Source organism: Barbatula barbatula, assembly GCF_947034865.1.
Source record: "Barbatula barbatula genome assembly, chromosome: 1".
NCBI classification, from domain to species: Eukaryota; Metazoa; Chordata; class Actinopteri; order Cypriniformes; family Nemacheilidae; genus Barbatula; species Barbatula barbatula.
Genome location: NC_136766.1, coordinates 35,098,637 through 35,111,760, shown reverse-complemented (window position 1 = coordinate 35,111,760; position 13,124 = coordinate 35,098,637). Strand labels below are relative to the sequence as shown.

The window sequence follows — 13,124 nt, the reverse complement described above, 5'->3', positions numbered from 1 at the left end:
TTGGTTTGGTTCCGATCGGTCGAAAAAGCAAGGACTAGTTCGCGAAAGTAGGTTTTTGATAACTCACGAAAGTGGTTCCAGAGGCAAAGTTGTTCAAAATGAGAAGAGCTATCATATGATGTAAATAGTTTGAGTATATGTCAAATGTCACGTGATACACAATTGTTTTTGCAACCAAAAACAGGTCAATTACGCCATTTTTACTGTTTTAGCGCCACCTAGTGTCCAAACGCCGCGGCCTTAGGTTTGTGACCTCAGAGTGATGGTCTTCACATATGTTTCAAGCCCCATGATGAAATCTCATATAGTTATTGAGTTATGCCCATTTAAAATGTAATAGGCCCCGCCTATTTTTTTATTTTGATGCCCCTAAGCAACCTTGGAAGGAAATTTCAACTTTTTTTCGATAATTATTGATATTCACACTCCACAGAAGTCATCTGAATCGGTTTGGTTCCAGACAAGCGAAAAACCTAGGACGAGAAACCTAATAAAACTAACAAATACAATAGGTTTCTGGCCCAAATATAAAGAGTACAGAAACTTCTGGAGCTACACGATGTATAGAAAGCGTTTTTTGCGTTTGTCTTCAATATTGTGCAGCAATATGGATGTTGTTGTTTTTAAACGCTTTTATTGGCCGGATAGAACGTCTATTACCGTTAACATTCACGTCAAAATAAATCCCTCTACTAAGGTCAACCTGTATTGTTGCCGCACATGATGTGTAGGTCACATTTTCACATCAGCGTCAAGTTCATAATTGAGGAAGTAAAGTGAAGTCAATCTGTCGTCAGCTAACAGCCATCGGCTCATTTCCTCTCAGCATTCCTGAATCACCAAACACTGAACTCACTGTGAGAGAGAGAACCGACGGGACCACCGAATGACACAAAGTCAAGTTTAGCGATTGTCTATATATACGACGAGCCATATTCAACGCTTCTGTAGACCGAAAACACAATTTGTAAAAATGCACACTTACAAGCGGAAATGTTAAATGACACCTCGTCCACCACTCCTTGGACAAACAGGTAATCCCGCCCAACACTTGTGCCATTGGTTAAGCCAGTATATTTGGGCTGGACAATAAGATGATAAATGTGCATGTATTTACACATGATGTATAAGTAATACAGTGAAGTTATGCAGTATTTTACTATACAAAACAGATCGAAATCGTTCTGATTTGCAAAAGAATCAGAAACGTATATTTTAGAAGCAAAGCACATTTCAAGAAATGTTAACTTCACTGAAAAACATCATAATATTTATGTTTCTATTTCATCTTTTTCCACATGAAGCGGTGTGGTTAATCATTCCTTTTGCTTTGCCATCGAAAATAACGATGATTTTTTTACCGGTTTTGGCATAAAACACTGACGTTTTGGTTTTGAGAAGTGCACTACCCGTCCAAAAAGCTTTAAGAAAAATACTAATTAATAAACGTAACAACAGTGAAATGTGAAATAACTCATTCCTCCAGGCGTCCAATCAAAACCAAGCATGACCTCAATCGTCGTATATTAGACTCCGGTGCAAAAACAGCCAATCGCGTGACGTTTTTATCTCGAATCAGGTTGTGTATTATATCAGTTTATGACTCCATGTACACGTTTCTCTTTTGACCTCCACCCCTGATTAAAGGACAGAAAAACCTGAAACGAAAGACACAAGGTTAGCGCTTAAGAGGTAAAGTACACTAGTGAGGGAAAGTAGCGGGTAGGCCAGTGCCACAAAGACGCTCTTGTTTGAGAGTTTGGCCATGGAAACGAAAGAGAGAGAGACAGCGTGTGGGGTGAGACGTGCAGAGGGTCAACAGATGCTGAAGAAAACAGAAGCTGATGATTTTCATTAGCTGGTGCCACGCGCTAAAAACAACAACCAATCCTGATTCACCGTTTTACTCCAGCATACGGGGACTTTTAACTTGTATAATAAAGTCAAGACATCACACAGACCTTCATACAAACTAGAAAACATCAAACAAAGTATTTGTTATTTATTTAAGGTTTTTAAAAATAAATAAAACAAATGAAATAGAATAATAAAAACAGAAATAAAAGCATTAAAGTGGTTAATATAAAAAGCTAGAGCAATAATAGAAAGTAAATAATGACAAATTCTGTAGAAGCAGTGCCGTTATGTTAAGATGCACTCAAATGTGAACTTAACCTTCAGTTTCACATCACCTTTCAGTTTCCAACTCAAATAAATACGACCTCGTTTCAAGGAGACATCTTTCAGCCATTCCATGAAATACTCCAAATGTGCATTTTGGCTCTGAATGCTGACATTTCAAAATCCAGTGAATTCTGACGATTAAAAGTCCTTTCCTCTTAAAGAATTATTACTCATTGAACTTATTTACTTTGAAAAACATCCCAATCCCATTACAAAGAAGTAAAATAGTTTGCAGAAAAAATTATGGACTTGATTTTAACCATCAAGAATGAATTGGACTATCAAAAAGCAGCAATTACATAACAGAACAAAGCCAGGTGGTTGGAGGGGAGGAGCTGAAAACGTGGGAGGATTTTGTGATGTAATTTCACAGGGGGAGCGAGTCTTACATTTAAACTCACCATGAACTGAATGATTGTTTTTATTTCCGAATTTTGGGGTATTTCCGAGTGAAACTGGATTTCTAATGAGAACAATGCTCGGCGTGGCTTTTTGTCTTTCTCTGCGATTTGATTGGATGCATAAAAGCAGCCGTTTCATTTTGAAATTGAACTGCCAGCAGACTGACAGTTGAAAGGGAGGAGTTAACGGATGCCCCGCCCAAGCCGTCTAACATACGTCATTTAAGATGGATAGTCATTACAGGAAGTGCATCTTCAGATTAGAAATTTCACTGGGACTTTAAAGCAAGAATGCACAGATAATCATTTGTTTCTTTTGAATAACATGCGCCATGAACATATGAATAGCGCAGAGTATAGACAAAACATTTAATGTTGAGCGTTAGTGCAAATATCCAACTATTTATTTTAAAAATAATTATTGTACTTCACAAAAGCTTTTTACACAGAAATCACGTGGGCAAGGATGACGCGACATGAATGATGGAGATATCGTTACTGCATGACAATAAAAAGAGCCGTTCAGACTAGAAAATGATCAAGTGCAGAATGATAACCCCGCAGGCAAGTGAAGACACAGCTTGAGTCTCTCTGTAAACCCTGAATAACGTCCGGTGGACCCAGAGGGGGTAAGGACATACTGAGACCGTTTCCTGGAGTAAATGCCAAAACTCCCTCAACGTGCCGGACTAAAAGTGTTACGCTCATTTTCAAAAGCTTTAACAAAAATGGATGTGCTGTGATGAACAAACCAACGTTTATTCTAAATTTTACCTTCGACGACATTGCCCGTAAAATAAGAGATTTTTTTATTTCCTGGAAGCTGTTTCCGTTTAAAACCAACACAGTAAACTCATAAAGCACATTTTCTGAAATGCGCGCAAACAGCTGGCGAAGTGTCCTCCGTTATTCCCTCTTCTTTCATTTCAATCGATTTAATTGACATGCAGAGAAGTTTGTGTTTGTTTGTGTTTATTTTTGAATAAAGCTAGTAAACATGTATGTGCTTACTCCAACAACAGTTCTTGCATTTTACGAGGGTGCGCTGAGGAGAAACAGAATAACAGTCCAGCTGCCACCGGATGTCTGAAAATACACGAGGTTCACCACATACACGGCACACTGCTGCTAGGAGAGAACCACCCTCAGACCTTTCATTCTGAAGGTGAAGATGCTCGGGTGTCATCTTCACAACTTGTAAAGCCTGATTACGGAGTATTAATCCAGGTCACGCAGTCCTGGTGAACCCAATTGCGTCTGAATTGTGGGGGAATTGGAAACTAATATAAACCACAAGAAAGCAAAGATATGAATGGATGACGCTGTAACTTTAAACGGTCAAATAAAAATCCCACTCATAGAAGCAAATAGTCAATTGCTCGGTTATAGACCTGGGTGAGTTGCCGTGCTGTCTACATGGACAACTACCTACTACCCAGGGCTAAAGAAGTCAAAAGTGACAGATTTGGAACGCTCACATCAACTTTATGTTAAGACACGGAGCCGTGTCAAGCCCTTCTTTGATTGATGGATGTACTTTTTGGAGCTTCAAAAAATTGTCCCCCGTTCACTCCCATTCTGCTAAATGGAAGAAAAAATATACCTGGTATTATAACTCCAACTGCATTATTCTTCAAAAAGAGAGTCATATTCAGTCAGGATGCCTTGTGTGTGAGTAAAACATGTGGAAATATTGTATTGCCTGTGAAATAACGCTTTAAACTGAATTAATGGCAATCAGTCTACCAAAAACAGTGTTAAAGGACTTTTACTATAATAAAACCATGGTCAATTTCATTACTTGATTTATCATTACCTTCAAGAAGATTTGCTTCACTTGCTGTGTTGATCTGATTCAGTTGCTGAACTCCTGCAGACTGACACACTGAACACTTTACGAATGCGGATCAGACCAGGCTGCACTTCCATTTCTCGCCACAGATTTACATTGGAGAATCATGGGGCGCTTTCAAGCAGTTCATTTAAACTGTTAATTTAATTAACTGTTTTCGGAGAGACAAAAATGATGCGGTTTTAAGTGGGCATGCTCAGTGGATGTCTCTGCCCTGCTTGTTCATTATATTGCTAACCTATCTGCGGCAGCAAAGCACTAAAATTCTGCGTATATTCGTCTAATTTAATAACTTAAAAGGACAAAGGAGCCCCGAATCTTTTTTGTTGAATTCACAACACATTTTGAGTTAACAAATTAGATTCAGTTTATATACAGTTCTATATTTCTGTGGAGTAATATTGTGGAGGGACACTGCCCCACCTGCCCATACAGATGTTTTACTTTTTATTTATTTGTCTATTTTTATGTGCGTTGTGAACACCAACAGCGGCAGCGCTCCTAGTGCTGTTGTATACAAGGCAATACAAGCACTAGATTAAGCTCAATTATCTGTGAAGAAAAATGTTAAAAGTTGGCCAAAACAAGGTACATTATCTCACACATTCTGAGCATTCCAAGGAGCAATCCATCCATCATTACAACGCCACAACAACACATAAAAATGTGCAAAAATCTAAGAATTGTTTTACCATTACATGGGTTAAACATAGCTGCAAAATATAGAGCCGAGACACTATTCGTGCTTTTATGAAGAGTTGCCTCCGATCCTCAAAATACTATAACGGAGCGCAATAATGACCCATCTCATATAAATGTCCAAAAAAAGATTCCATGAAAATACCCACAAAATACCGGACTGCACTGGCTGGATAATTCCTGCCCTCGCTGTGGGGCAACAAATAGACACGACTACAGGCAGTTGTTTGCGAGGCCTCGAAGAACAGAATGTGTGTGTGGGAGTTTGACTTCCTGTAAACGTCTGACCAGAAAAAAAATGATATCTTATCTACACGCTGTCATACAAGAGGAATGTGAGATACGGATTTTCATTTTTGGGTGAACTATGCCAATAAGAAAGTATTTAGGTACATTTTAGGATACACTTTGAGTTTTCCTTGCATACTTAGACTGTAAAAGCAGACACACACATGCAGTCACAGCCTTAACGTTATGTGCCGAGTAAGCGCAGAGAGGTGAATCAGCATCCAGAATTGAGAATTCACAGATAGGTGCAACTATCATATCACTGGAACAGGAAACCAATAAGACGCATCATCGCTGCAGTGTGGTGACAGAAACCACAATGACCGGAGGCCTCACATGACAAAAAAATGAAGGCCCTTTCACACCAACTGTGACGATAAAGAAACTTCAAAAGTCAAAAATTGCAAAGCAGAAGGATTGGCTATTATTCTTTGACTAAATAAATCCACACTGACAGTTTAGTGACACACGCCATAAATCAAGATGGCAGACGGAACAAATTTGGAACTCAATACTAACTTGGCGCTTCCATTCTTTGGTTGTCATTTACAGCCGTTTTCAGCAAACAGATGGGCTGACAACTGAATAATGGGTGAACAACAGCTTGTCAAAATCAATCAGAATGTAAACGTTCATTTAAAATCACACGACAAGACGTGAAACAGGATGAGCATCGTCAAACATTGTTCTCGCTTCAGATCTTCAATGGGTCGAACTACCACTTTATCACACTCTTAATTGCCGCATTTGTTTGTAATAACGAAGACGTTTGTAATGTGTGTCTTTCTGTGCAGGCCTACAGTACCTTTAAGTGGCAAACAAACAACTTGTTAACGCCCGGTTTCACAGACACTTAGCTTAAGCCAGGACTAAGCCTTAGTTAAATTAAGATTTTTATGTCGCTTTTATAAAAAAGCCTTGGAAGAATACATTACTGGTGTGAACCTTGAGACAAAACAATGGCACTGATATATTTTAAGATATTTCTGGGCAAGTTATATTGAGTTAAGACAGGTCACACATTCATTTTAGTCTGGGACTAGCCATGAGCCTAGAAAAGCCACTGATTCTTGGGGCTTATTACTTTAATAAACCATATTCAGTGATAAGAGCATCAAAATGGACAAGTTTGTGTGATTGAACGGTTCGGGAAATCCCTCACAATGCATTTAACAGATTCAAGGAAATATACAAAAAGAATAAAGTGTGACTATTAGAATATGAATTTGATATACAACTGTATTTACAAAAGTGTCGCTCCGAACCCAAGGCAGAGGTCAAATTAGACCGTTTACACTTAGCCCATAAACAAACTGAATTTGTCCAGCACCACAGACACAAACACGTCTCAAAAGCTCCAACAGGACAAAATTGCTTAATATCAGTATTTAAGAGTGTAATAGGCTGCCATTTTCAACCGTGAGGTCTTTGAGGTCACTTTACAAGGCCCTTATTGGACGTGTTCAGACGTGCCGTGCAGTAGGTCTCTGCTGTTTCCATAAAGAACACAAGGCTAAATGTGCCAACATTAATAGCAGGTTGCCCAGCTGTGCCGTCTCTAGCTAATCCGGCACGGCTGTAATTAAAGTACACATCAAATGCACATAAAAATCCCAGCGGCCCCAGTCACAGCGGAGACTCATTAAAGCTGCCAATTCCGCCCCATTCCACAAGCCCGAAAAGATTCATCCAACACCTCTGATAACTTTCCAACCCCTTTCATTTTCCATTTTGGCGAATTTGTGAAAACAAGCGATGACGAATTATGCGTATGGCTCGTGCAAGTGGAATGGATGGAAAAGAGAGATAATCTTGCCTTGATGGATGATAGTAGCAGACTAAACGGTACACAAAGACTTATTGAAGATGTTAGCGAAAAATGCACCTCTCAAAGCCAATTGTGGCAAATGAATAGACACAAAGGAAATCCAGATAAAACATAAAACCCTGCAGAAATATCCAGATCAAACATAAATAATCTTCCATGGTTTCCGCTCCCTTTTCCATAGTAAACATCTTCATAATCTTCCATTTCACCCCGTAATCAAAATCAAATGAAGCGAATGTTTTCCCTAAACTAAACAGAAGATGCATCAGTTCATTGACAATTGAGCACAATACCTAAATTGACACATTACCGTAATGTTGTGTAATTACTTTGATTATCAATAGCGATTCATTTTAACAACCACATTACAATAAACAAAAAATACTGAAAGTTATTTTATTTTAATTCCCTTAAATGAAATGGAACGCATGCTAAATGTTTAAATAGGGGTCATATGGCACGAATGTGTGTTTTTCTGTGTCTTTGGTGTGTTATAAGTTGCCCATGAATGTATTAGACATGTAAAATAGCAAAAATTTAAGTGTCGGAAATGCCTCAAATCTACGTCAGTTTCGTGGTATGATTTGACCGTCCAAATGTAGACGCGCGTAAGGAGGGTGTACCTGTCAGTAAAATTGCTTTGGAACCTGATATTTCCAAATATGGAAAGAGGCGTTACATTTCCATCACACGCTTGCAGTATTCGACCAATCACTATGCACTGGTTAACTGGCCAATCATAGCAAACCTCGCTTTTCAGAGTGATGAGCTTTGTAACAAATCTGCGCGGAGCAAAGATAAAAACAAAGATGCAGGGTATGTGGAAAATGATAACATTCGTTTTAGCCATGCATATTACTCATTTAAATACAGGTTTTATTGTATAACAGACAGCAAGAGTTGAAGCGAGAATGAAAAAATAGGAATTACACAAAAATTCAAGTGTAAAAAAACACATTACGGTAATGACAACTTGGAGACGATCTGTGCCACAAAAGTCCTAAAATAGACTTCTTTTGATGCTCTTGACAGGTTTGGAGATGTTTACCTGTCCACACAAGCACGGGTATGTTTTCAATACGGATTGGCCGTTCGTCCACACGCAAACATAGTACTCACCGAACTGAACTTTTTTAAAAACTCCTGCCAGGGAGAAGATTTATAGAAACTCTGGTTTCAGTGTTGTCGTGTAGACGGAGATTTAGCGTTTGACGTTGGAATGCGTGCCATTATCTACTTTGTTTGACATCAGATTCCAGGCCTCTGATTGGCCAACACCTGTTGGTTTGGCATGCTTTTGAAAGCGTTTTATAGCGTGTTTTCGCGAATGTAAGAAACCATCACACTTCATCTCGTAGAGAGCTGATGACTCATCTAAGGTCCAAAGGTCAGCCTCTCTCAAAATGGCAGCGTCCAAAGCTTCATTTCCTATGACTCAAAACCTTTATAAAGAGCCGATGTGAAGAAAACAACCCTGTACAGCTGAAACGCACAACATTATTACACTGTCATCCAGCTCTGATGTCTGCTCAGGTATGGCTGAACTCTTTAGATGGATCAAAGCACTGGAGAGGCCTTTCTACTGACAGCCAACCTATAATTTACCAGCCTGAAAATTGCAGCTCTTTGAACGATCGCTGATTTTTAAACAACGTGCATTATAAACCCGTACCCTGGAGGCAATAGAGGACACTGATAATTATGGGAAAGGTCACCGTTCGCCCCGAGCATGTTATCCCACCATAATCATCTTCAAGCATGAAAGAAAAGCGGGTCCATAACCTTCATAAATCTGACTTCAACATCACACGTCACATTTACCTCATAGGACCAGACGCACTGCACGCCGGCGAAACGTCGCACGCAGCGGCCCACCTCCACATCCTCGTGTGTGGTGTACATCTCCTGCAGACACTGGCGGATGTGTGGCACCATCCTGCGCAGCACCTCCCGGCTCATGATGACGCCAGGGCCGCCCATGCAGAAGTTCTCCCCGGGCTCCAACGCCAGCTTGCCCAGTTCGTCGCGGGCGCCCATGCCCGTCTGGCCTAGAAAGATGGCCTCGCTGCTGTTCAGACTCCTCAGGAAGCTCTCCAGCTTCTCGCTTTTGATGTAGACGTCGTCGTCGGCTCGCATGAACCACTCGTACTGGTCCAGGTAGTGGTCGTGCATGTACTTGAGCATCATGAAGGACTTCTTCTGCGGAGGGTACGAGTCGTCCACGTTCTGCAGCGCCACGATGGGGATGGGGATCGACGTGTCGGAACCCTCGCTGGAGAAAAACTCCACTTTGCCGGGAACGGTTTTGGCCCAGGTCCTACGCAAAAGATAAGGCAGAAAAATAGATGTGTGATGTTCTTCCGTTAAACTGTTTTACTCTGTGACCTGAGATTGTCTGTATCAGACCAGTTCAACAACCTTATTGACAGATAATAAACATCTTCTGTAAATAACATGTTTGGGATTTTTTGGATAAATATAAGGCGGCTCGGTTGTGACAAAAATCATTATCACTGTTATTTTCGAAACGACAGATTACAATTATAATTTTTTTAATGTATAAATGTAAAGAGATAGCACAGCTGTAGCGCTGTAAAGGAAAGGTGGATTTATATCACAAGAAAAGAGCAAAACGGAATGCTGCACAATAATCGTTGTACCTCGATTCTTTTGTTTTTGTAATTGTTGAAGGCCAAAATTGACAATTTACATAAAGTTTGGATTAATTGCACAGCCCTAAATAACTCCAATCGATTCAGTTTTGTATACGTCTCATATTATCAGACATCCCCTATTATTAATTTTAGCACAAATACAAATAATATGTCTGATCGTGTTCAATTGTATCAATTATTTAATGGCAAGATATGAAAACAAAAATTTCACGAATTATTATTCAAAATTAAGGCACGAACCAAGACTGAAATATTCCCTTTCAATCGAATTCTGAAACAAAGTGTTTTATTCACAACAAGTAATCTATTTATTTGTTTTTGTATTCAGTTTTCACTAAATGCATACAAATAGTAGAAACAACTATAAAAACAGGAAATGATGAAATGTTTACAAGGACAAAGAATAACATCACCCGGCAATAAAATGATTCATAAACTGATTTACTAGTAACAAAAAATGTGAACAAATCAATAATCCAAATGCAGTTGACAAAAGGATATAAAGTGAAAGAATGCCATAAGCTCCATGCTGCTGTGACCCTTCTTGGCAAAACTGAATAAATCAGAATCAAATCTACTCTGTGCAGTCAAGCATTACAGATGCATTTAATGCAACATTCCTGTCCGGACAACATGTGAAAAGGCAGCATTGCGTGTTCAGATAACGTCTGTTCTTCTCGCCAACACCTAATTGTACCAAAATCCCGCTTCCAGCAAAAGGGAAATCCAATGATACGCATGTTAACCTTTTGCACACGTCTGCAGTTAAGACACGGTGTCGACCTGACATTGACATCTTCACACACAGACACACACACACGCATCCAAACGAATTTGGCAATCTCTTCTATACAGAAGAACGGAGGATGAGCTCTCTTCAGCATTTCTTAGTCGCCCGTGCAATTTAATTAGTGCACTTTTAATAGAACGCCATCTCAAACTGCAAACCAGGGTGAGCAGTATGACATCATTCTCTCATCTCACCCTCGTGTCATTTCAACCCGTTACGACTTTATTTCTTCCGCAGAGCACAAGAGAAGAAATTTTGAGAAAGGCTGATAACCAAACAACACTCAACCCCATTGACTTCCGTTCCGTACCGATATGTACCTTTTTTGCCGATAACCGATCATTCTTTAACATTAGAAGTCGATAACAGATTTATTGGCCGCCATACAGTATCTAAATATGAATAAAAAATTCCCTAAGACTGAAACAAAAGGCAGAAAGTGGACGACTGCTTTTGTTTGAAAACATTCACAGCAGAAAACAAGGTAACCCTTGAAAAATCTGCCTACTTTTCGCTAGTTAAAGATTCTTTAACCTTCAAACTTTTCTGGTTTATTTAATAAACATATTATAGATGTTCTCTTCCAGGGAAATGTTTTCAATAGGTCTCAAGACAGACAGCGGTCGTATTCAAGCAACATGCGTCCTATAATTCACACATTCATAAATACTTGATCTACATCAACAGTGCTTTGCTAATAGCAGCTAGTGAATGATCACGACAGAAAGATACAGTACTGTACCGTTTTTGAACTGCGAGCAGATCGCAGATGAAGTACTTTAACCAGAGGAAATTATTGAATATAACGGCCTTCATGTTATTATCGGTCGATAGCGAGAACTTTAAAAATGTCAATTTATCGGCCGATACCGATATTTATCGCGCCCCCCTCATATTTCCATTGCGTGAACACAAAATATTTTCTTTCGTGTTCCACCGAGGTTGCATGAATGCAAATAAATATCGCCAATCGTTCGAAAGGATTACAGACAGACACACATTCACAAGAAATACAACGTCAGGCTTCTCCAGCAAGGGTCATCCTGGCCATTCACCAAAATATAAACTCGCTGGCAAGAAATGACTGGCGATTTAACACCTCAAATAAAATGCTGGTCTCAGCAGAACTGTCTCCAAATCCTTCCAGAAATGAACCATGGCAACCCAAAAATGACCCACCGGGTAACATCCCACCCAACGCATCACCCGCAGAGATTCCCACTGTAACCATTGACACCAATGCACTGCGATGCTTTCTATTGTTCATTTCAACACGGTTCCCATGGTGATTTTTGTATTACCTATATGCGGCCACGGCGCGGTTGTTCAGGTACTTCTGCGCGGTCATGACGCCCACGAACAGGAAACTGCCGGAGCGGGACACCGACGGCTTCTCCGTGGCGGGCACCAGCAGCCCTCCGTGCTGCTTCTTCATCATCATCATCATCGCTCCTCCGCAGCCGCCCGCGCCGCCGCTCGCCCTCCGCTTCTGTCCCGCTTTCTTCAGCTCGCTGGCCCGGGGCAAGATGAGCCTGGACGCAAGGGTGAACCCGACCACCAGACCCAGCAGTACGCTAAACCAAGACCTCCGACTTCTGCCTGCCATGTTCGCACCTCCGACCCGAGTCTTGGGCTCTTTAATTCGTCTTCGAGACGTGTGTTTAAACGCCAGTAGAAGCAGCAGTCCCGTCCAGAACGCTGGGTTCGGGTCCGAGCATGGTCACCGCTGCCAATCGCCGTTTACCGCCGCCGCCGTCTGCTTACGTTGCATCGCTCCAGTCCCCATATATCACCACCCACTGCCATCTAATCGCCGAATATCCGCTCCGCGCGAGTCATGGCCGGATTTACGAAGGTCGCTTTCGAGCCTCAGTCGACGGTTAGTCGCGGGGATTTAACAGTCGGTCGTGTAACGGATCGCGGCTGCATCCTCCTCGTCGCCGTTTACCTCGCCATTGAGCGAACGCGTCTGCGGTTTGACCGCGAGAGGCTTTCTGACCCGCTTGAGGCGCCGTAGCCTGATCCCGATTGGACGGAGAGCGTGACGTCGCGCTGTAGGCGGGGGGAAAGCGTCGCGTTTTTCCTCTCTGACTGTACGATAGGATTGAACACACGTCTTTAATAATAGTTTTACGGTTGTAAATTCATGCGAATTGACGAAAAACGTTGATAAAATGCGCTGACCGTACAGCGATGCGATTTTAGTATTAGTCACTCGTCATAAAAAAACGTCGAATAAATCATAACGTGTTTCAAAATAGTTGAATCAAATGTTCGATTAATCTAAATAAACATGTCGATTCATACTGTAATATATAAAAAGAGGAAATGTCTGAAGTATGTTATTTTTTTAGAGTTATTTCTGATAAAAAGTATTTGATTTCGTTTCGACTTTTATGTGATATGA

General features: G+C 40.7%; 1 protein-coding gene across 1 annotated transcript in view; it reads right to left on the bottom strand.

Annotated features, from left to right (window-relative positions):
• chsy1 (chondroitin sulfate synthase 1) overlaps positions 1–12,695 on the bottom strand; it is a 43,881-nt gene extending 31,186 nt beyond the window's left edge. The window contains exons 1-2 of the mRNA XM_079462663.1: positions 12,019–12,695; positions 9,074–9,569 (exon numbers count right to left, since the gene is read on the bottom strand). Coding sequence (XP_079318789.1) covers positions 9,074–9,569; positions 12,019–12,323 — 801 coding nt within the window. The 5' untranslated portion in view covers positions 12,324–12,695. The remainder of the gene's footprint in view (positions 1–9,073; positions 9,570–12,018) is intronic.
• Between the last annotated feature and the right edge of the window lie 429 nt (positions 12,696–13,124).